This window comes from Ascaphus truei, chromosome 1 (assembly GCF_040206685.1).
Source record: "Ascaphus truei isolate aAscTru1 chromosome 1, aAscTru1.hap1, whole genome shotgun sequence".
NCBI lineage: Eukaryota > Metazoa > Chordata > Amphibia > Anura > Ascaphidae > Ascaphus > Ascaphus truei.
Genome location: NC_134483.1, coordinates 554,210,458 through 554,236,227, shown reverse-complemented (window position 1 = coordinate 554,236,227; position 25,770 = coordinate 554,210,458). Strand labels below are relative to the sequence as shown.

At 42.2% G+C, this 25,770-nt stretch overlaps 1 protein-coding gene across 1 annotated transcript in view; it reads left to right on the top strand.

Annotated features, from left to right (window-relative positions):
- Positions 1 to 25,413, top strand: part of LOC142466731 (vomeronasal type-2 receptor 26-like) — a 79,902-nt gene extending 54,489 nt beyond the window's left edge. Inside the window, exon 4 of the mRNA XM_075572110.1 lies at positions 24,503 to 25,413. Within this exon, the coding sequence (XP_075428225.1) occupies positions 24,503 to 25,413 (911 nt within the window). The remainder of the gene's footprint in view (positions 1 to 24,502) is intronic.
- The last annotated feature ends 357 nt before the right edge of the window (positions 25,414 to 25,770 follow it).

Sequence of the window (25,770 nt, the reverse complement as noted above, 5' to 3'; positions counted from 1 at the left end):
CTGTTTAACCAATAATCAATATCTAAAGAATATTATGTGTAATATCCAGGTGTAGGAGTGGATGTGTAATAAAAAGAGTGATCTGCCCTGTAAGGTAAATACAGATCAAATAGTAAATTGGTGACCCTAAAATGAGTGAAAAATTATGAATTAACGTCTAAACTAATCTGTATATCACTTGTGAACAGATAATATAACCTCAAAGCTAGATAAAAGGAGAATAGATGAACCCTTCGTTTAATCCTATGGGAGCAAGGGTATGTAGTTGGAAAATCCAGCGGCATTCCTGTTGTAGAAACCGCTGGTCCCAATTGCCTCCTCTAGGGTCTCTAGGTATATGTTCGATCCCACAGAAATGCGTAACTTTAGGGTCCCCCTTATGATGTTCTATGACATGTCTGGCAATGGGAGTGTCAGTTGCATTGCGAACATTCCCTATATGTTCTAATACCCTCGTCTTCAAAGGCCTGTGGGTCTTGCCCACATACATGATACCACAATCACAAGTCATAAGATAGATCGTACCGCAAGTTAAACAATTGATAAAATCCATTATCTTAAATGTGGTATTAGTATTAGAATCCATGAATTGTTTGGTGACTGACATGAAAGGATAAGCTTTACACCTTGCACAAGGAAAGGAACCACAGGGTTTGGTACCTAGCCTGTTTTTGCCTTTTGTTTGTCAAAATGGCTATGAACAAACCTATCTTTGATGTTCTTATTGCGTCTATATCCTGTTGTAGGAGTATCTTTGAGAACTTTGCGTAAATCTATGTCTTCAAGTAGGATATGCCAGTGTTTCTGGAGGATGTTTTTAGTCTCTTGCCATTGGTTATTATATGTAGGGATAAATCTAATAACATCCTCCTGAGGTGTGATCTTTTTTGGTATCAAAAGATTCATCCTTGGGGACATAATAGGCCCTATAATAGGCCCTCTTCATTAGTTTGTTGCTAAAACCTCTAGTTTGGAACCTCTTGGACATATCAACTGCCTGTTTAATTAATTCATCAGTAGAAGAGCATTTTCGTCGCAGTCTTAGAAACTGTCTATAACAGGGGCGTTATCCCTGTTCAAGTAATGTGCCTCTAATCCAGCAGTGTGGTGGTTAACTGCTGGTAGTCAATTAACAAACACCACCTGCCTGATTAGATTGCTTAAAAAAGCCTGTCTTTTGAGACAGGAAGTGAGACTTCTTAGCTCATACCTGAGCTGAACTTGGAGACAGAGCAGAGATTGTCTTTGACTCTCACAACTTGTCTTGAGCTCTGCCAGAAGACAAAGCATAGCTGCTTTCAAGACCACAAGGAACAGATAAGAGTTTCATTTAAGAGACTTCTTATATCGCTTATTTCATGCTATATGTTTTGGGGCTGGGAGACATGCTTATCTTAGGGAGTTGTGAACTGCATAGTATTTCACTAGAAATACTCCCAAGTGAATAGAAGCTTTGTTTACCCCTTGTTTGGATGTTTTTCTGATGTTAAGGAAACAGGCGCAATAAAAAAGCCTTATTTAATTTCACAATAACGAGTCTCACTTCACTTGCATGCCTCTGTCCGCCCATATATGGTGTAAGAAGTGGGATGAGAGGTGTCTTTGAAGTTAAAAAGGGCCAGAGATTTTTATGTGAATTTCTTTTTATGCTTTTTGCCTACAAACAGTTTGAGCAACTTTAAAAAAAAAAAAAATCTCATGCAGCAGAGATCAGAGTTAAAGTGATACACACCACTGAAACTTACACTGCACTGAAACTTACAAAACCACAGATGGACTCTTTTCCCCAATCCCAAGAGGAGAGAGAGAGAGACTGCTGAAGCAGGTAAACCTTTATTTGCCTATCACAAAGTGTAATATGGTCATTGAAATATGGGTTTTGCCTTCTAGCCATAGTCAGGGTTCAAGAAGTGAGTCAGCCCTTAAAAGGGGATAGGTGTTTGTTGTTTTCAAAAGTTTCGCTGAAGCAGTGAATACAGATGGTGACCCACGAGTGGTACTGATTTTGCAAATAAAGGTGGCCACACCGCATAGGACTACCAGCTGTGAATGGAGTATATGCAGAAAAGTGTGAAAATTGATGTAAGACTGTGCTGAAGCAGGGGAATTTTTAGCAAACAAATGCTAAGTGTAAAATTGCCCTACAGGGGAAAAAGGGATTGCTGAACTGTGTAAAAGGTATTTCAAAGCCAATTGCTGAGTGTTGAATTTCCCTGCCGGGAGTAAAAGAAATATTCCACTGCAAAGAAAGTATTTTTTTCTGCAAGTAAAAAAGTTTGCTTATGTATGTTGGGAGCAAAACAGACACCCAGAGTGTGGAGTGGGAATGCTATAATACCCAAAGATGAGACTGAAAATGACTGAACTCAAACAGAAAACCACATTATTTGGTTGAAGCAGAGAGATTGACCTAGCAAGTAAATGGTGTAAAGCAAACAGAAGTTTTTACTTAGCAACTACACATTCAGCATACCTAATGAGAGATTAAACCTAGCAAGTAAATGGTGTAAAGCAAATATACTTTTCTACCTAGCAACTGCACATCTTGTATACCTGATGAGATAAAATGCATGCACAGTACTGCTGATATTGTAAAACTTATCCAAGAAAGAATAATTCTACAGAGATGCCTGTGAGAGCTAAGACCTCTACAAGCAAAATATGCCCACCTGTAGGACTACCACAATTGGGGGTTCTAGCAAATACAGTGGCAACAGCTGCAATAGCGCCTCCTGTGGTCAGGAAGAAAATTACACCTGATAGCCTAAAAATGGAAGACAAGATGCAGCGTTCCTGTAATGAACCCTACCCCACAGAAGAGTGGCCCTTCCAGTCCAATAAAGAGGAATACATCTCTTACGGGGAACCCGAACTGAGTCACACCCACAAAACACCCCAAGAATGGTGGGGGTGCCTGAACTCGGCACGAACAGAAAGGACCGCTCCCTTTGATGACGAATATGATCAGCAGTAGACAGAGCGGGAGCAGTGTATCACCGAATATTTCTGTCAGCTATTACAGTTGCAAGAAAAGCCGGGTGGATCCAGTGACGCTGCTAAAATTTCAAATAAAGGAGACCCCAGTATTCCTGTTGGGACAGAGCCATCAAAAACAAAAAGGCTGAAAAAGAAAAGCGGTTCTTCACTTACCGTGGAAGGAACAGACACGTCCGCAGATCCTGTGGAGAAAAAGGGGGACTGAGTTGCCCTGCAGCCTAGAGAAAATGGAGAATTCGTCCCGCGGATAACCGAATATCCAGAGGGCCCAAGGCAGAAGTCGTGTACCCCAAAGAAGTGTCTGTCCGGTGCCAACAGTGAGGAACCCTCAACCAACCATCCCAGGGAAGTGGAGCCGGAACCAGTGAGTGACGATCCCTTGACCAGCCCTGAAGATGCCCTGAAAAATGCCAGGCATGTCTGTGATATGCTCCGTGAACAATTGAAACAAAAGGAAGATGGTTACACAGAGCTACAGAAAAATAACGTGAAGCTACAGGAATATGTGCTCGCAATGTACTCTGCAGCCAGGACAGAATTGGACGATCTCAAGACTGAGCTAGATACTGCAAATGCTACTATTTCCGCCATGGATGAAAAGCAGAGCCAATCTGATAAAATGGTGGCTACGCTAAAGCGGAAGTATGAGGAGGCACTGAAGCAGATGATAGTCTTCCAGCAAGAGGTTCACACTCTTCGCAAAGAGCTGAATGCCTCACAACAGGAGGTCAACAGTGTCCGGACAGAGGTGGACGTATCTCAGAAAGAGGTTCAGACACTCCGCAGAGTACTGGATTCCTCAAATCATGAGACCAACAGCTGCCGCACAGACCTGGAAGTTTCCATAAAGGAACTACACAGTCTCACTGAGGAGCTGGACATTTCTAAAGAAACGATTGTCAATCTTAATACAAATCTCCAAGTCTCCCAGAAGGAGCTTCAGACCCTCAACCTAGGGAAGGATGTCTCACGCCAGGAGACTGTCATTCTCAAAGCAGATGTGCGTAAATGGAAGGAGGACTGTAAAGAGGCCCTGAATAGTACAGAGACTGAAAAAGGAGAACATTTAAGAATTAAAAGAAAAAACTTAAAACTCAAAGAAGAAAATTTTAATTTGACAAACGACGTCAAGGAAAAAACTGAAAAGCTGCACGAGCTTAAAGAAATAAATAGACTTTTGGAAGGTGAGAAGTTAGAAACAGAGCACCGACTGCAGAACCAACTGCAAGGTCTGCGAACGCACCTTGAGAAGGCAGAGGAGAAGCAGCGAACTCTGAAGGAAGACAATCTGCAGGCTGTTAAAGAAATTCAAGTGCTGCAGGAACGTCTGATGACCCAGTATGTCCCCGCAAAGCAGCATGAGAAACTGAAGGCTACCCTGAGCATCACCAAAGCATCGCTAGAGGCCAAGCTTAGAACCCAGGTGACCCGGCACAAAAGGGAGCACAAGAAGGTCCAGAAACTGAAACAAGTAACTGTGGCCCGAGCAAAGAAATTCATACTGCTTCACAATGCAATAAAAATGTGGAAGCAAGCTCAGAGAAAGCAAAGCGTGCAGATAAATTCCCTGAGAAGAGACTTGCAAGACGCACTCAAAAAGCAGGGATCTCTCGCGGATGAGATTACAGTCCTACAAGGACAAGTATTGACCCTGACTAAGCGTCAGTATTCCACAGCCTCAAAAACCCATGAAGACAAGGGTACAGTGAGAGCTGGGAATACCGCTCATCTGAAAGACAAGGTTGCAAAATTTGAACCACCTAAACAAGTACTAGCAAAACCTTCAGCCACCCAACAGGCAACAAAAGAAGGTACACGTGCTGAATTAAAACCAGAAGAATCCTTAGCTGATGAAGCTGAAAAGATGGGACATTCTCTGGAAGTGGGTGTGGAATTGCAACTTAACCTCAAAGAGGCAGAACTAGCAACCCCATTGAGTGGGAAAAGGGCAGAGAGACAGCTTCAATAGAGGAAAACTCAAAGGGCTGTTTTTAAACGCTCTGCAACTGCTGCCATACAGTATGCCTACAATAAGACGAGCACCCGACGCGAGGGAAATCTCATGACCGCGCACGTAAAAAAAAACTATACTTAGCAAAAGTCCTCCTCCAGCGACTGAGGGGTGCTGATCTCAAGCACCTTCAGGAGGAGACACGAATAAACTGGAGAAAGGTCTCCAATCCCAGCAGGACTGAGGGTTCTCTTCCTCCAACCACTCTCATTCAAGTCACAGAGATATCTAGAATGAGAGTGGAATGATGGGCTTTGGCCGTGGCAAGCCCGAGCTTCCCACAAACAGGGGAGGTATGTAACAGGTGAGTTATCCTTGTTCAAGTAATGTGCCTCTAATCCAGCAGTGTGGTGGTTAACTGCTGGTAGTCAATTAACAAACACCACCTGCCTGATTAGATTGCTTACAAAAGCCTGTCTTTTGAGACAGGAAGTGAGACTCCTTAGCTCATACCTGAACTGAACTTGGAGACAGAGCAGAGATTGTCTTTGACTCTCACATCTTGTCTTGAGCTCTGCCAGAAGACACAGCATAGCTGCTTTCAAGACACAGGGAAAACTTCTAAACCTGATTGCTGACACACCCTGAGGTAAAGGGGAGCTGAACCAGGGACAGAGAAGATTTTGCCTCCAAACCACAAGGAACAGATAAGACTTTCATTTAAGAGACTTCTTATATCTGCTTATTTCATGCTATATGTTTTGGGGCTGGGAGACATGCTTATCTAAGGGAGTTGTGAATTGCATAGTATTTCACTAGAAATACTCCCAAGTGAATAGAAGCTTTGTTTACCCCTTGTTTGGATGGTTTCCTGATGTTAAGGAAACAGGCGCAATAAAAAAGCCTTATTTAATTTCACAATAACGAGTCTCCCTTGCATACCTCTGTGAGCGTCCGCACACACTGTCCTATCGGTATATTACTAGTGACATGTTTAGGATGGTGGCTGTTTGCCATTAATAAGCTATTAGTCAAAGTGGGTTTTCTGAAAATACTAGTCTCAACAGTACCATCCTCAGTCTTGGATATAGTAATATCCAAAAATTCGATCTTGTTTTTATCAACTTGTACCGTCAGTTTTAAATTGTGTTTTTTTCGGTTCAAACTGTCAATGAAACTGTGTAAGAGTATCTCAGTGCCATTCCATATCAGGAAGATGTCATCGATGTATCTGACCCACAACTCCACATGCTCAGTGTATATCTCTTTGTCTTCTATGAATACCACCGTTTCCTCCCACCAGCCCAGATATAGATTAGCATAGGTGGGAGCACAGGTGGTCCCCATAACGGTACCCTGTATTTGATGATACAGGGTATTATTATGGAACATGAAGAAGTTGTGGGTTAGTACACAATCCAGTAATTTTAGGACCAGATTGTTGTGTGGTATACAATTTACGTTTCTAGCTTTCAAAAAATGGGCTACGGCATCTATCCCATACTTATGGGGAATGCTCGAATACAGCCCTTCTACATCAAGGCCTACCAAGAAAAAGTCGGAGTCCAGGTTGATACCCTCTATCTTGCGCAAAACATCTGTAGTGTCTCTCACATAAGATGGTAAAGTTTCAACAAGTGATCTTTAACAGGACATTGGAGCACACACTCAAGAAGCCCTTACCTCGGGCAGTGACATTCCCTTTCCTCTACCACAAAGATCAGGCCCTTCTTTTTTAGAGAATACAGGACTTTTCCCTATTCCAACTACAAGAGGAAAACAAGGAATTGGAAAGGGTAAACTTTCTAAGAAATCGAGAGAGATGGGCCTATCAGGAGCCACCCAAGAGGAGAAATCCTCGGGGGAAGACAAGACAACGCAGGTAATCAATCTATCCTGTAAAATTCTGAGCCCCAATCACATCAATGTATTGTCCAAAGGGCTATCATTCTGCCCCACCAGCCAAATAGATTTATTTGACTGTGTCAAAGATCTAAATCTGTTTTGTCGAAAGTTATCATTGCATACATTTTTCAAAAAACGGAGACAGTTGCAAAATGTTAATACCCCTCTAGAATTATTGAATACACAAGACCTCAATAATATTGATATTCTAGAGGAACTTGCAGAAGAAAGTCTTAGACCATCTGGCGAAGGCCCATTTACAGATCTAAAACCTGAAATCCTCATTTACACCTCCTATTGACTGTTGCTCCAATGTACATGTTTTTAATCAACTTGTAACCAAGGATTTAAAAATTTTAAAGACTAACAAAGGACCACAAAATTTGACCTATCAAGAAAGATTAGCTCTGAGAGATTTGAAATTGGACAAGACCATTATTGTCAAACCATCAGACAAAGGTGGTAACATTGTCATTCTAAATGAAGAAGACTATATACAAGAGTCTAGACGTCTTCTCTCAGATATACAATGCTATTCGATTTTGCGAACAGATCCTACCATCTCTTATTTGAAAGAACTAAGTGTGATATTAAACCTAGGTCTGGAAGAGAAACTTATTTCTAAAAAAGAGTATGATTTCATGTTGATCAAGACACCCAGAATTGCTACCTTCTATCACTTGCCTAAAATTCATAAAGAAAAGAGACCACCACCGGGGAGACCCATAGTCTCTGGTATTGGAAACGTCACCTCCAATACAAGTGTCTATTTAGACAGATTTCTATGCCCATTTGTTGAAACTTTACCATCTTATGTGAGAGACACTACAGATGTTTTGCGCAAGATAGAGGGTATCAACCTCGACTCCGACTCTTTCTTGGTAGGCCTTGATGTAGAAGGGCTGTATTCAAGCATTCCCCATAAGTATGGGATAGATGCCATAGTCCATTTCTTAAAAGCTAGAAATGTAAATTGTATACCACACAACAACCTGGTCCTAAAATTACTGGATTGTGTACTGACCCACAACTTCTTCATGTTCCATAATAATACCCTGTATCATCAAATACAGGGTACCGTTATGGGGACCACCTGTGCTCCCACCTATGCTAATCTATATCTGGGCTGGTGGGAGGAAACGGTGGTATTCATAGAAGACAAAGAGATATACACTGAGCATATGGAGTTGTGGGTCAGATACATCGATGACATCTTCCTGATATGGAATGGCACTGAGATACTCTTACACAGTTTCATTGACAGTTTGAACCGAAATAACAACAATTTAAAACTGACGGTACAAGTTGATAAAAACAAGATCGAATTTTTGGATATTACTATATCCAAGACTGAGGATGGTACTGTTGAGACTAGTATTTTCAGAAAACCCACTTTGACTAATAGCTTATTAATGGCAAACAGCCACCATCCTAAACATGTCACTAGTAATATATCGATACGACAGTTTCAAAGACTGCGACGAAAATGCTCTTCTACTGATGAATTAATTAAACAGGCAGTTGATATGTCCAAGAGGTTCCAAACTAGAGGATATAGCAACAAACTAATGAAGAGGGCCTATTATAGGGCCCTGATTTCCCCAAGGATGAACCTTTTGATACCAAAAAAGATCACACCTCAGGAGGATGTTATTAGATTTATCTCTACATATAATAACCAATGGCAAGAGTCTAAAAACATCCTCCAGAAACACTGGCATATCCTACTTGAAGACATAGATTTACGCAAAGTTCTCAAAGATACTCCTACAACAGGATATAGACGCAATAAGAACATCAAAGATAGGTTGGTTCATAGCCATTTTGACAAACAAAAGGCAAAAACAGGCTAGGTACCAAACCCTGTGGTTCCTTTCCTTGTGCAAGGTGTAAAGCCTGTCCTTTCATGTCAGTCACCAAACAATTCATGGATTCTAATACTAATACCACATTTAAGATAATGGATTTTATCTAAGGGTTCATCTATTCTCCTTTTATCTAGCTTTGAGGTAATATTATCTGTTCACAAGTGATATACATACTTATTAGATTAGTTTAGACGTTAATTCATAATTTTTCACTCATTTTAGGTGTAATACAAATAAGGGGTCACCAATTTACTATTTGATCTGTATTTACCTTACAGGGAAGATCACTCTTTTTATTACACATCCACTCCTACACCTGTATATTACACATAATATTCTTTAGATATTGATTATTGGTTAAACAGGACCTGCATTGACCAGTAGGGGCAGGTCGTTATACTTGAGTAACACTCCTACACAGTACCCTTTATTATTTATTCATATATATATGGGCAACAAATTTCACACTATTTATTATCACAAGTAAGGAGGACACAATAACCACACATACACATTTTCCAAAAATTAATTTATTTATTTCAACATTTATTTTAATTTTCATGGATTACACATAAATATTACATAACACTCACCAGATTATAAAGCCTCCGTACTAAGCTTATTCTTTATTACAAAACCCTATATCCTCGCTTTCCAGAATTATAATCCATTGCCTACAATCACTATACAAGTGATTTGTTATGTTCAACATGATTAGCTAACTTTGATTAATGGTTAAATATCTGATACAGACACATATAAGTTCTCCTTACCTCCAGGTCTGGTTTGAACTAATGGCTCCGACCCCGCCTACCTTACCTTGTGGGCTGAACCACACACTCCATTGAGAGTATAAATATCCACTGAAGAGACCATAGCTCTTTCCCTCCTCCCCCTGATGAAGCGTGGTGAACATGTGAAACGTGCGTCAGGAACGTAGGACGTCACGTCTGTGACGTCACCCGAAGTGGCGACATCCACACAACCTAGACAACGAGCAGGCTTGTATTTGCAGCGGTTTCCTTATACCTAGTATCCGCCGATGCTTACCTTTTGAAAAGGAGACAGTGTCGCAGTAAATATCTATACTGAACTGCAATGAATATCCACTGCGCTATTTTTGTTACATGCTTACTCTAAAGATATATCTTGGAAGTGGTGTATACAGGAAGCAATTGGCATGACATTATATGCTCTTATATAGGACATATAGCAAGAGATATTCATATTTATCATCCGTAATAATACTTACATCATACCCAATGAGGGCTTTCGCCTACCTTATTGATATATACCACGCCACGCAGTGTGACTACACTCCTTAAAGAGACATACTAGCTGATATTAATCAGAATTATGTGTTCTAGGTATATGATTGCTGCACTAGTCTGATCTCTGATATGGAGAGACATCTGATTTAGGTTTGATTACCTGCATATCTAGAGAATCGTTGCTATTTTGAATACTAAGATTTTCTTATACAATTTGGATGTACAAAAGGAGTTAAGCAGGTATTTGCCACTTAGGCAAACCTATTTTTGACGATATACTCTTTATGCCACACTAGTATGGGGATTTTTAATAATGTATCTGTGTTTTTAATATTCATCGTAGAAGTAATAAAATGTTATTATTTTTTATTTCTCCGGTGATTCTGGGTCAACTGACCTGAACAGCAGTAATTTACTGCAGGGCTATTGCGTCCATTGATAGGTACTATATATGACATTGAGTGCTTACTATAGGGGGAAACTTTCTGATCATTCTTTTGATCAACACGATATTTCTTACTAGCCATATTCCCCACACACTATAAACTAGACTTAGACTTTTAAAACTCCTCACTGCTTGTACCGGTGGGGTTGGTAGCCCGGTATTAAAAGGGTTACCCCCCAGCTGGCAACCCCTACCATTGTGCAGGAGACGATGGGTTAATGTAATTATGTGTGATAATCTGTATGCATTCCCCTGCTTCAGCACAATATGTGGTTGCTAGCTGGGGGGTAACCCCTTTTTTTTACTTTGCTAGCAACCCCGCCGTTACACCTCCCCTTCTCAATGGATGCCCTGCGGCCCGCGGCCCGCTGCCCGTCACCTGAAGTGGGTCACCGGTGACACCGTTGGAGTTTTACCCTGACTGGGACTTAGCCCGGAATCTCCTGGAACCCAAATGGGCATGAAGTTCCCCACGCCATCACTACCTTCTCTTCTGAGAACTTGGTCCCTCCTTACCACGAGTCAGCCCAAATCTCCTGGAACTCGAATCGGCATAAAATCCCAGCCGTGTCCGCTACGTTCCATTCTGAGAACTTGTGCGCAAAATGCTGGACTTAGGGGGCTATGCACTAAGCTCCGTTAAGTCACTTTTAGACCGCAAAGTGCTTTTCGAACGTGATTTTTTGCTCAACCCGATACACTAAGCAACACAAACAGGCACTTTGTGATCAAAAATTGACTTTTTTCATGAATTTTTTCTAAGTCCAGCTTTGCTTGGTCGCAACCCTTTTTGCGTTAATTCTGCCCTTATGCGGGATGCACTAAGCAACGCAACCTTAGCAAACGCAAAAGTTGCGTTGATCAGAACACGTCAGGTCAGAGTAGACGCAAAGAAATCTGGACTTAGAAAAAAATCTTGCTTTTCATTTTTGCATGCGCAAAACCCATACAACAGGCCAGCGGGTGTCCCCGGCTAACCCTGCGGGGGTCCCCGAGGGAGCCCGGGGGTCACATGTGTGTCCCCGGATTACCCCACGGGTGTCCATCTCACTAAGCGGGGGTCCCCGCGGGAGTGCGGGGGTCCCCGAGGGAGTCCGGGGGTCCCCGCGGCCATCCTGGGGTCCCTGAGGGTGTCCCGGGGTACTCGTAGGCCTGCGGTACCAATGTTGCACCAAGAAAAATAATAAACAAGAATTAAAACTTAACACACCCCCTAACACATACTAAACAGTAATGGGCAAAATTACTATTATCCATATATGGATAATAATGCATTTGCCCATTTTAAATACATATAACATTCAATAAATATATAAAAAATATAATACACTTACCTTTTACAGGCACCCACGATGAAGGCCATCTTCATCCTCATCTTCATCCTGCCCATGCCCCTCTGGCGCTGCAAAACATGCACAACAATCACAATAGCCAATGTAATGTTCCCTAACCCCTTAATCACCATAGCGGTTATTAACCGCTACAGCCATTAAGGGGTTAACCCACCCTCACCCACCACTCGGGAGGCCTTAATACCCTCCCACACCAACCCCCCACCCTTGAGGCCTAACCACCCTCACCCACTACCCACAAGGGAGGCCTACCCACATACCCTTGGGGCCAATACCCCTCCCCCCAACACATACAGTACAATAATGTGCAAAATAACTATTATCCAGATATGGATAATAGATTATTTGCCCATTATGAAACACATAAAACATGCATAAATCAAAACATGAATTTTTCATCTTAAAATCACCACATTGCATGTTAAAATAAATCCAGCATCTATTGTAAATATATGCCAACAAATCAGCAGCTCAACAAATGTATATGAAATGTCACACAATTGCATTGAGTGTGTACATGATACAATTAATCTGTGCATCATGTAACACTATGCAAAATATATGTAACAATAAACTACACTATGAACAATGTCCCCTAACCACCAAAGCCATCATGAAAATCAAATAGCAGCATCAATACAATTAGCATCAATGAATTAATCCATTTCCTAAACCAATCAAAAGGCATTAAATGGGACTGAGAAAATAAAATACATGAATCAAAAATCAGAAAAACCTGTAAAAGTAAAAATAATAAACTTTTCTTTTGTTTACTCACCATTAGATGTCCACTCACCGAAATCCAAGCGACCCGGAAGCACAAGAACCAATCCACAGCTAAGCCATAAAATAAAAAACCATAACAAATCCACTGCCTGTGTCTTCTTTCTTCTTTGGGGTCTTTTGGGGTCTTCTTCCGTCTTTTGGGGTCTTTTCCGTCTTCTTCCATCTTCTTACGCCACGCCCTTCTTCTCTTCGTAGGAGGGGAGATATTCCCTCCTCGGCGACTAGCTTCAAAATGAGGCGACATAGGCTTTTATAAGCCTATGAAGTCACATTTTCGTCATGGTTCTCACGGTCTTGATTGGGCCGTGAAAACCATGTGCTTTGACCGACAAAAAAAAAAATGCAATGAAAGGCAATGAAAGCACAGCCAATCAGAATGGCTTTGCTTCAATTGCCTTTAAAATGACGTCATTAAAAGAAACATGGCCGGCCTCACATGGTATGGTAGCCAATCAGAGCGTGGGAAATACATCCCAACTGTGATTGGCTCTGGTACCATGTGACAGGCTTTCAAAGATGTCACATCCGTTCTCCCCCAAGCCTCTGTCACATGGTCTTCTAGAGCCAATCAGAGATGGGATGGAGTTCCCACGCTCTGATTGGCTACCGTACCATGTGAGACCAGCCATGTTTCTTTTAATGACATCATCTTAAAGGCAATTGAAGCAAAGCCATTCTTATTGGCTGTGCTTTCATTGCCTTTAAATGACGTCATCATTTTTTTTTTGGGCGGCCAAATCACATGTTTTTCGCGGCCCAATCAGTACCGTGTGAAACATTTGATCAAAATGTGACATCATAGGCCTGTAAAAGTCTATGTCGTCTCCTTTGAAGCTACTCGCCGAGGAGGGAACATCTCCCCTCCTAAGAAGAGAAGAAGGGCGTGGCATAAGAAGATGGAAGAAGACGGAAGAAGACCCCAAAAGACCCCAAAGAAGAAAGAAGACACAGACGTAGGTTTGTTATGGTTTTTTATTTTATAGCTTACCTGTGGATTGGTTCCTGTGCTTCTGGGTCGCCTGGATTTCGGTGAGTGGACATCTAACTGTAAGTAAACAAAAGAAAAGTTTATTATTTTTACTTTTACAGGTTTTTCTGATTTTTGATTCATGTATTTTATTTTCTCAGTCCCATTTAATGCCTGTGAATGTATTTATTTATATAAAACATTCACGGACACTGAATGGGTGTTTTGTATGTGATTTTTGTATGTAAATGCTTTGTATTTGATGCTCTATTATTGCCCCTGTATGTTATGTTTATCTATCTATATGGACAGACATACAGTACAGGGATAATAATTGATTGTTTGGCTCATGTTTATGTTCTTTTCAGGTATGGCTAATATATTTAGCAGCTTTATTTTGTCATTGTTGTGAATAATGTAAATTGTATTTAGTTATAGGTTAATTGTAATGGCTTATTTCTTGTAGTTAGATTAGAATGATGGTGGTTACTTTAAATTAGAATTGTTTTGGCAATGGTTTGGCTTTAGTAATTGAATAGGGAATTGTATAATTGATATGTATTGTATTTTAATTGTTTGAGGAAATGGATTAATTGATTGATGCTAATTGTATTGGTGGTGGTTAGTTTCTAATTGATTTTCATGAAGGCATTGGTGGTTTGGGGACATTGTTCATATTGTATTGTATTGTATTGTATGTCTTTATTTATATAGCGCCATTAATGTACAAAGCGCTTCACAGTAGTAATACATGTGGTAATCGAATAAATAACAGATAATATAAATAACAGATCATGGGAATAAGTGCTTTAGACAAACATAACATTAATGAAGAGGAGTCCCTGCCCCGAGGAGCTTACAATCTAATTGGTAGGTAGGGAGAACGTATAGAGACAGTAGGAGGGAGTTCTGGTAAGTGCGTCTGCAGGGGGCCAAGCTTTATGTATCATGTGTTCAGAATGTTCACAGTGCTATTCGTATGCTTCTTTAAGCAAGTGTGTCTTAAGGTGGGTCTTAAAGGTGGATAGAGAGGGTGCTAGTCAGGTACTGAGGGGAAGGGCATTCCAGAGGCGTGGGGCAGTCAGTGAAAAAGGTTAAAGGCGGGAGAGGGCTTTAGATAAAAAGGGGGTAGAAAGAAGACATCCTTGAGCAGAACGCAAGAGTCGGGGTGGTGCATAGCGAGAAATTAGGGCTGAGATGTAAGGAGGGGCAGAAGAGTGTAAAGCTTTAAAAGTGAGGAGAAGAATGGTGTGTGAGATGCGGCATTTGATTGGAAGCCAGGAGAGGGATATCAGGAGGGGAGATGCTGAGACAGATCTAGGAAAGAGTAGAGTGATTCTGGCAGCAGCATTTAGGATAGATTGTAGGGGAAACAGATGAGAGGCAGGAAGGCCGGACAGCAGGAGGTTACAGTAATCAAGACGGGAGAGAATGAGGGCCTGAGTCAGAGTTTTAGCAGTCGAGCAACAGAGGAAAGGGCGTATCTTTGTTATATTGCGGAGGAAAAAGTGACAAGTTTTAGAAATGTTTTGAATGTGAGGGGCGAATGTGAGAGAGGAGTCGAGTGTGACCCCTAGGCAGCGTGCTTGGGCTACTGGGTGGATGATCGTAGTTCCAACAGTAATGTGGGAGGTAGTAGGGCCAGGTTTGGGAGGAAGTATGAGGAGCTCTGTTTTAGCCATGTTGAGTTTAAGGCGATGGAGGGCCATCCAGGATGATATAGCAGAGAGACATTCAGAAACTTTGGTCTATATAGCAGGTGTAAGGTCAGGTGTTGAAAAGTATATTTGTGTGTCGTCAGCATAGAGGTGATATTTAAACCCAAAAGATGTTATTAGGTCACCTAGAGAGAGTGTGTACAGAGAAAAGAGAAGAGGTCCCAGGACAGAGCCCTGGGGTACCCCCACAGAGAGATTTTCCGGAGGAGGAGGTGTTAGCAGAAGAGACACTGAAAGAACGATGGGAGAGGTAGGATGAGATCCAGGATAGAGCTTTGTTCCAAATACCAAGAGTATGGAGAATGTGAAGGAGATGAGGGTGGTCCACGGTGTCAAATGCTGTAGAGAGGTCGAGTAATATGAGCAGAGTGTAATGACCTCTGTCTTTGGCAGCATGGAGGTCGTCAGTTGTTTTAGTGAGGGCTGTTTCCGTGGAGTGAGCAGTGCGGAAGCCAGATTGTAGAGGGTCTAGGAGAGAATAGGTGTTGAGAAAATGGAGCAAGCGAGAGAATACAAGACGTTCAAGGAGTTTAGAGGCAAAAGGCAGGAGGGAGACAGGTCGATAGTTAGAAAGATAGGTAGGGTCAAGCTTGCTGTTTTTGAGTAATGGTATGACTGTTGCATGTTTGAAGGAGGATGGAAAGTTTCCAGAGCAGAGGGAGGAGTTAAAAATGTGTGTGAGCGTAGGGATTATAGTAGGAGCAAGAGGTTTTAGGAGATGGGAGGGAATGGGGTCAAGAGGGCAAGTGGTAGAGGGAGAAGGGGCGATCAACAGCGACACATCCTCATCTGAGACAGTGGAAAAAGAGTCAAGGAAGGCAGGAGGAGAGTTAGGAAGAGGTGTAGGATGTGAGTAATAAAGAAGCAAGAACCCACTATACCCCCTGATGTATGATGTGAAAATTAAAAATAATTTTTAATGCTATACTAATTAAAATAATGGGTGTTAAAATTCAACAAATGACACACATATATGATACCCTATGATGTATATATATGATATTCCGGGTAACTAAGTAAGGCGACAATTTGAGGTTAATTGGATCAAACTGTCCCAGGGAGCCGGTATACAGTATTCCCTATAAGTGGTTAATTAGGTGTACGCTGGTATCAGTGAGGGGCTGTTCAATACCTGTCTCAGGTGTCACACAGGTCCCAGATGGTGAAGGTGAAATGTGAAATAGATCATAATCGGCTAGGTACAGACAAAAAGATCAGTATTTCAAACCAGTGTGTGCTCACTTTGCAAAATCATGAATCCATAAATGGAAAGTATAGACTCTCTCTACAATCCAACATGTAGCCACCTAACAGCAACTGGTTCACTCCTGAATAGTAAAGGAGTGGGCTGTTAAACACAGAACACAATGTGCAGAGGCTCATAGACTCCTATAGGCAATGTGGTTGTCAGTATACCTGTGCACATATTAATGAATGTGCTTCCACTGTCAGGAGTGCTAATGCCACTTTAAAGCTGTGTATGGTGGAAAGAAACCTATCTAGTATGCAGAGAAAGGTTTATGGTGGATACATGTAGTCACCTAACAGCAGCTAATTATCTCCAAAATAGTAAAGGAGTAGGCTGTTAAACACAGAACACAATGTGCAGAGGCTCATAGACTCCTATAGGCAGTGTGGTTATTGGTATACCTGTGCACATATTAATGAATGTGCTTCCACTGTCAGGAGTGCTAATGCCACTTTAAAGCTGTATATGGTGGAAAGAAACCTGTCTAATGTGCAGGAAAAGGTTCCTTGGTGGGTACTGAGTGAGAAAGAGACACTGTTATAATACTGCCACAAAGCAGCACTGAACACACTGTTAGTAAACTGCTAAATGAGCATATGGTATACAGATCCAGTGAAGGTAAATCAGTCACATAGTGACCATACCGTTTCTAGGGGTATATTAGCCACGGCATTTGCATTTATGAGTGGTATTAGCTCTATGAATTCATCAGCTAGTACACAGGTGATTTATATGTGAATTTTTATGGTACAAATGTGACTGATTTACCTTCACTGGATCTGTATACCATATGCTCATTTAGCAGTTTACTAACAGTGTGTTCAGTGCTGCTTTGTGGCAGTATTATAACAGTGTCTCTTTCTCACTCAGTACCCACCAAGGAACCTTTTCCTGCACATTAGACAGGTTTCTTTCCACCATACACAGCTTTATAGTGGCATTAGCACTCCTGACAGTGGAAGCACATTCATGAATATGTGCACAGGTATACTGACAACCACACTGCCTATAGGAGTCTATGAGCCTCTGCACATTGTGTTCTGTGTTTAACAGCCCACTCCTTTACTATTCAGGAGTTAACCAGTTGCTGTTAGGTGGCTACATGGTGGATTGTAGAGAGAGTCTATACTTTCCATTTATGGATTCATGATTTGCAAAGTGAGCACACACTGGTTTGAAATACTGATCTTTTTGTCTGTACCTAGCATATTATGATCTATTTCACATTTCACCTTCACCATCTGGGACCTGTCTGACACCTGAGACAGGTATTGAACAGCCCCTCACTGATACCAGCGTACACCTAATTAACCACTTATAGGGAATACTGTATACCGGCTCCCTGGGACAGTTTGATCCAATTAACCTCAAATTGTCGCCTTACTTAGTTACCCGGAATATCATATATATTCATCATAGGGTATCATATATGTATGTCATTTGTTGAATTTTAACACCCATTATTTTAATTAGTATAGCATTAAAAATTATTTTTAATTTTCACATCATACATCAGGGGTATTGAGTGCTTATAGTGGGTTCTTGCTTCTTTATTACTCACCTTATACGTCACCCATTAGCACCTTACCCCCACACTATTACTTTGTACTTAGCTGAAGCGGGGTTCTTCTATATTGAACTTAGAGGTGTAGGATGGGAAGAAGAAACCGGGGGGATGTTCTGACGTATGGATTCCACCTTTTAGTTAAAATAGTCAGCAAAGTCCTGAGCGGAGATGGAGGAAGGAGAGGCAGCTGAGGGTTGTTTAAGTAGAGTATCAAAGACAGAGAACAGTCGGCGTGGGTTAGATTTGTGCATGTTGATTAGTGCAGAAAAGTAGGCTTGTTTAGCTTGCGAGAGGGCAGAGTTGAAACAGGATAGCATAAATTTGTAGAGAAGGAAGTTTGCTAGAGTCTGAGACTTCCTCCAGAGGCATTCAGAGGAACGAGTGGAGGAACGCAGCATGCGTGTGTGGGAATTTAGCCAGGGTCTAGGGTTAGAAGGGCGAGTGCGGCAGAGAGAAAGTGGGGCATGTAGATCAAGAGAGGAGGACAAGACAGAGTGGTAGTTCCTGACCAGGTTGTCGGGGTCTGTAGCAGAGCTGAGAGAGGAGAGGGAGGAGCGAAAAGTGGACTCAAAGTCAGGTAAGTGAATAGAGTGCAGGTTTCTGCAGAACCGGGGTGTAGATGGAGGTGGAGAAGGGGAGAAGCGAGATAGGGAAAATGAGATGAGATGATGGTCAGAGAGAGGAAAAGGGGAAATGGAGAAATCGGAGAGAGAGAAGTTCTTATTGAAAACCAGGTCTAAGTAGTGGCCATCCTTGTGGGTGCTGGCTGCAGTCCACTGTTGAAGGCCAAAAGAAGAGGTTAGAGAAAGAAAGCGGGAAGACCAAGGGAGAGAGGGGTCATCAATGTGGCAATTGAAGTCCCCAAGGAGAAGAACAGGGGAGTCTGAGGAGAGGAAGAAAGAGAGCCAGGATTCAAAGTGAGAGAGAGAGGCAGAAGGGGGATGAGTAGAGGTAGGTGGGCGATAGATGACCGCCACATGAACAGGGAGAGGAGAGAAAATCTGGACAGTGTGAGCCTCAAAGGAGGGAAAAGCAAGAGAGGGAGGAATAGGAAGGGTTCGATAACGACAGAGAGAGGAGAGCAGGAGCCCAATGCCTCCACCCCTGCCATCAGTGCGCAGAGTGTGGGAGAAGGAAAGGCCACCATAGGAGAGGGCAGCTTCCAGAGCAGAGTCAGACTGAGTGAGCCAGGTCTCAGTTATAGCAAATAGAAGCACAGAGTGAGAGAGAAAGAAGTCATGCACAGAGAGGAACTTGTTAGAGAGGGAGCGAGCACTCCAAAGGGCACAGGAGAAAGGGAGAGAGGGAGGGTGGCAGGGGATGGGTATGAGGTTGGAGGGGTTGACACCAGAAGGAGTAGAGGTTGCAGTTGGCAGGTGAGGACGAGCGCATGTAGGAATAGGGCAGGGACCAGGATTGGGAGAGATATCCCCCGAAGCAAGGAGGAGAAGCATGGATAGAAAGAGAATGTGTGAGGAGGATTTGTAGGGCTGTGTTTTAGTGCAGGGGATATAGCTGTGTGGTGTCAGAGGACGCAGGTAAGAAAGGAGTTCATGTGAACAGAGAAGTGATGAAGGAAGGAGAGATGGAGATATATGAATAGAGTTAGAGACATAATGAGGTTGGTAAAAAGAAGTGCATAATTTGAGAAGAAGTGAAGTCACAGGAAATATAAATGGTAAAGGCAGCATCACTGCAGTAATTATGCAGTGTGGTATTGATGATATCCTCCTTTCCAGCGTAGTTCAAATGCAGGAATCAGGGCCAGATGGGGTGTCCACTTCTTCCTCACTTCTTTTGAACTTCCTTTTAAACTTCAGTTGTTCAGTAATCCTGCCACTTATAATGGGCCACTTGGATTTGGCTGCATATTGTTACATATATTTTGCATAGTGTTACACGATGCACAGATTAATTGCATCATGTACACACTCAATGCAATTGTGTGACATTTCATATACATTTGTTGAGCTGTTGATTTGTTGGCTTTTATTTACAATAGATTCTGGATTTATTTTAACATGCAATGTGGTGATTTTAAGATTAAAAATTCATGTTTTTATTTATGCATGTTTTATGTGTTTCATAATGGGCAAATAATCTATTATCCATATCTGGATAATAGTTATTTTGCACATTATTGTACTGTATGTGTTGGGGGGGAGGGGGTATTGGCCTCCCTTGTTGGTATGTGGGTAGGCCCCCCTTGTGGGTAGTGGGTGAGGGTGGTTAGGCCTCATGGGGTGGGGGGTAATAGGGGAGGTTATGTAGGCCTCCCGAGTGGTGGGTGAGGGTGGGTTAACCCCTTAATGACTGTAGCGGTTAATAACCGCTATGATGATTAAGGGGTTAGGGGACATTACATTGGCTATTGTGATTGTTGTGCATGTTTTGCAGCACCGGAGGGGCATGGGCAAGAGGAAGATGAGGATGAAGACGGCCTTCATCGTGGGTGCCTGTAAAACGTAAGTGTAAAATGTTTTGACTGTATGTATTGTAATTTTTATGTATTTAAAATGGGCAAATGCATTATAATCCATATGTGGATAATAGTAATTTTGCCCATTACTGTATTGTATGTTGTGTATTGCAATGTTTATTGGGGGAAATTGTCCCCAATAAACATGCTAATGTACCTTAACCCCTTCATTGCCTTAGCGGCTATCCGCTAAGGTAATGAAGCTGCATTAATTTTAATAATAGTATGTAATGAAGCTGCTTTAATGTAATTTTAATAATAGTGTGCGGGAGCAGGGGGTCCCCTGAGCTGAACCGCATTGATTTCTGCCTCAGAGACCCCCTGCTTCCCGAGTTACAGGCCCCGGTTTGGGGCATCGGTTCCAGTGCGGACGCCATCTTTATTGAGCCCACGTCGCGTCTTGGACGCTATAAAGATGGCGGCGACATTGGCCTCCGATGCCCCATACCGGGGCCTGTAACTCGGGAAGCAGGGGGTCTCTGAGGCAGAAATCAATGCGGTTCAGCTCAGGGGACCCCCTGCTCCCGCACACTATTATTAAAAATACATTAAAGCAGCTTCATTACCATAGCGGATAGCCACTACGGTAATGAATTATTGTTTATTGTTATGTGTGTTTTAATACTAGTCTAGATGTGCAGGGGGTCTCCTGAGCTGAACCGCATTGGTTTCATTCCGAGGACCCCCTACATCAGGAGATATAGGCCCCTTTATGGGGTGCCGGTATCCCCTGCAGAATTTAAATGTCTCGGTCACTTGACGCGGGAGCTTTAAAGTGCAGGGGATACCGGCACCCCATAACGGGGTCTATATCTCCTGAAGTAGGGGGTCCTCGGAATGAAACCAATGCGGTTCAGGTCCTGAGACCCCCTGCTCATGCACACTATTATTAAAATATATTTATTTAGTGTACAATCGCCTGTAACAGCCTTGCATGGAGATGGCAAATCTCTATGCAAATGTTACAAGCAGCTTTTTTTTCTATCAGCTACAGTAGCGTACGTAAAGGTTAAGAACGCTAGCATTGGGGGGAAAAGCAACACGTATGCTGTGGGTGTTCTGAGCTATTTTGAGCAGGTACATTAAAAAATGGCCTCAAGGCCTTAGTGCATCGCGTCCCCGGCTTCACTTTTTAACGAACCTGCTTTTTGGCCAAATCAGATCGCAAAGCCATTGAGCTTAGTGCATAGCCCCCTTAGTCTCTAACGGGCAGGCTTTTCAGGCTTGAAATCGAAGCCAGTTGCTTTGCTATTAGAAACAAAGCATCTTTGAAAAGCCCGCCCGCCCTCTTTCAGCTCAGACCATCTGATTTTCTCACGGTTTCTTATAGTATTCTCTGCTTCATTCACAGTATAGAACCACACCGCCAAGCCAATCAGCATGGGGGAACATTCTCAAGCAGCCAATCAGAGCCAAGCCGGCTAGAAAAGCCGGGTCAGCTGGAAATTTAAAATAGCCAAGAGACATGCGCAAGTCTGCCACCTCTCTCCCTGCCGCCTCTCCCCCTGCCGCCTCTCCCCCTGCCTCCTCTCTCCCTGCCACCTCTCTCCCTGGCTATCTCAATGCCACCTGCTGGGCAGGCTCCACCAGGTCTGGCAGAACAAGTGGCATCCTGGAGGACGGCCATTGATCTCTGGACCTGGTACTCCGCCTTTCCCCGCTGACCAAATGCAATTCACACCTCTGGGCATCCTCTGGCTGCTTTGAACTCCGATGTCATGCAGACATACCTGTGCCTATGGGTTAGCTCAGGCAGCATGTTTGGACATCGGTTCAGAATGTTTAAACATATTAAAACTATATTTTAATACACACTGAGTCTCTGGGAACCCATTAAGCTATGTGAGCACATTAGGTGAAGGTCTTGGGGATACAGGGAACAGAAAAGGAAACATTTTGTTGTTTTATTTCTGCCTGTCTTATTCCCCTACATGCTCCCTTGGACTCAGTTTGGACTCTCAGATTCCCCCCTCAAACGTATATACTGTTGGGAACCCACAAACCCTATACTGGTTGTAGGTCACCTTGGTACTAGCTGGGGTACCCCCCTTAACCTAAGGATTCCCTTAGCTACATGGATACATGTTTTTTCCCTGTGCCTCATTCTCCTTTCAGGGTTGTGCTGAAGCAGGGTGCGCTAGTGGTGAGTCGCGCTTTCTTTTTCAAGGTGAGATATTGCCGGGATAATGTGCCTACATATATCCGAGAATCAGGCATGATTCCTGGGTACATTTATTGAAGACCCGGTAACTCTGGACCCCAACCTCCTAGGATCATTCTGTCAATGGTTCCTCCGCAAAAAAAAACCTTGAAACTCATTGTAAGAGGACGTGTGCAGAGGTATGCAATGGAGACTTTTTAAGGTGAAATTAATAAGGCTTTTATTGTGCCTGTTTCTTTAACACAAGAAAATCATCCAAACATATGCAAATTAAGGGGTCAAACAAAGCTTCTGTTCCACTTGGGAGTATTTCTAGTGAAACCTATGCAGTCCACAACTCCCTTTAGATTAGCATGTCTCCCAGCCCCAAACATATATCTTGATATGTGCAGATATACAAAAAGTCTTAGAAAGGAAAGTCTTATCTGTTTCTTGTAGGGAAAGGCTTCTTTGTTCTCTAGGTTTAGAAGTACTTTCCCCTGTGTCTTGCAGGCAGCGCACAGTTTCTTCTGGCAGGCTCAAGACATCTGTTCCTATGGTCAGTCCCACAATTTGTAAGACTCAGGAACAATCTCACTTCCTGTCTCAAAGGCAGGCTTTTCTAACAAACCTAATCAGCCAGGTGGTGTTGGTTAATTGACTACCAGCAGTTAACCACCACACTGCTGGATTAGAGGCACATTTCCTGAACAGGGATAAATCCCCTGTTACACTCATACACCCGCAATCCCGGTAAACAATGAAAATGGTTTTATTACACAAAGTACAATGTGATCATACAATGTTACTGGGTCCAAGAGCTAACTCTCTGGGAAACTTATTCATGGAGCAGGGGTAACCAAATGGGCTTGTCCTATATTATAGAGCTTGGTTACCCCATCCTGTCACAGACATCATTTCTTAATGCTTGCAGTTATTAAATATACTGTGTAAAGTCATTAATATTGGAGCCATACTGTAAAAAACAAACATACTTCACATCCATATTCACAAATAGATAATGGTTTAGTATTAGCTCGTAGAATAAACAAAGGATAGTAAGGTAGAAGTGATACATTTTGTAGCAAACCCATTGTCACAGGAGACCAGAAATTGTAACACCTTTACCTTCTGGGATCAATTCACTAGGCAGGATACAGTAGTGGAATAAAATGGGGTGTGATTTGCAGGTAAAAAAACGGAAACTTTGTCCCAGAACATTTTACAGTATATATTCATTTTAACCTTTTTGCCCCCCCCCCCAATACAAACCATTAAAGTCCCGCTCCCAAAGTCCCAGTTCTGTACCTAACACATATAGAGGGTCAAAACCCACATGTTGTCCCCGGCTTATAGTGCTGATATGCCGCCGGGGAACCACGATTTTAGGGTTAGAAAGCCTTCATAATAAAGCTGAGGACCGGCTAGCAAAAATAATGGTTCCCAGGTGGCTTATCAGCACTATAAGCCGGGGACAACATGTGGGTTTTGACCCTCTATGTGTTTTAGGTACCACCATCACACCCATGATTAAAAAGGCAAATTTGTGAAAAATTAAGATTAAATAGCTTGTCATATTTCTTCAATTTCATATATACTATATAAACAATATTTCAATTCAATAATTTGTTCAATGACAGTGAGAGATTCCCAAACATGATAAGAAATTAGACTTTCTGACACATATTTATTTAAAATTTTTCTGATGTGCTACAGTACTCACCAAGAAACTCAGTACTAGAGTGTGTACAATAATACACGCTAAATATGTTTCTGAAAGATCTGAGTATTACTAATGTTTCCCCAGATATGGAAATCTGTACACCATGCCCGGAGGATCAGTGGCCCAATGAAGACAGGAACAGATGTATCCCCAAAGTTACAGATTTCTTATCTCTTGAAGATGTTCTGGGTGAATTGTTATCTTTCCTCTCTTTGCTTCTGTCCTTTCTGACTGTCATGGTCATGATGCTCTTTGTGAGATATCGGGACACTCCGATCGTCAAGGCCAATAACCGGGACCTCAGCTTTGTTCTCTTATGCTCCCTCATGCTGAGCTTCCTGTGCGCTCTACTTTTCATTGGACGTCCCATGGATGTAACCTGTATACTCAGACAAACCTCTTTTGGTATCATCTTCACTGTGGCTGTGTCTTCTGTACTGGCCAAGACTGTTATGGTTGTCATCGCCTTCACAGCCACCAAGCCAGGGAGCAGGTTGAAGAAGTGGGTGGGACCCAGAATATCTCATGGTATAGTCATAGTGAGCTCATTTATTCAAGTTATGATATGTGTGATCTGGTTGACCATCTCTGCTCCTTTCCAAGATGTTAACATGAACTCGGAGGTTGGGAAAATAATCATTGAATGTAATGAAGGCTCTTTGGTTGCATTCTACTCTGTCCTTGGTTATATGGGACTTCTGGCAGCTGTGAGCTTCATTGTAGCATTCCTGGCTAGGACATTACCTGACAGCTTCAATGAGGCCAAGTACATCACCTTCAGCATGCTGATGTTCTGTAGTGTTTGGGTTTCCTTCATCCCAGCCTACCTGAGCACAAAAGGCAAATATATGGTGACTGTTGAGATATTTGCAATGTTAGCTTCTGGCTCAGGGCTTTTTGGATGTATATTTATTCCCAAATGTTATGTCATCCTTTTGAAACCAGAACAAAACACAAGAGAATATCTGATGGGGAGATCTAATGCTAACATGTAGAAGATGAAATAAGCTTACATTTCACATTGTCTTCCTTAATGTTTATTCATGTCTCTATCTGTGCAGACAGAGTGAGCCTAATCTTTCCAAGGCTCTAGTTGTGATGAGTTGACTAAGTGAGCACAGAAGGAATATCTTACAATATATATATACATATATATATATATATATATATATATATATATATATATATATATATAAAGAGAGAGAGAGAGAGAGAGAGAGAGAGAGAGAGAGAGAGAGAGAGAGAGAGATAGATAGATAGATAGATAGATAGATAGATAGAGAGAGAGAGAAAACTACCTACAGTAGTAAGTAGTAATGAATAGTGTATACGTTTGACTGCTCTCATATATT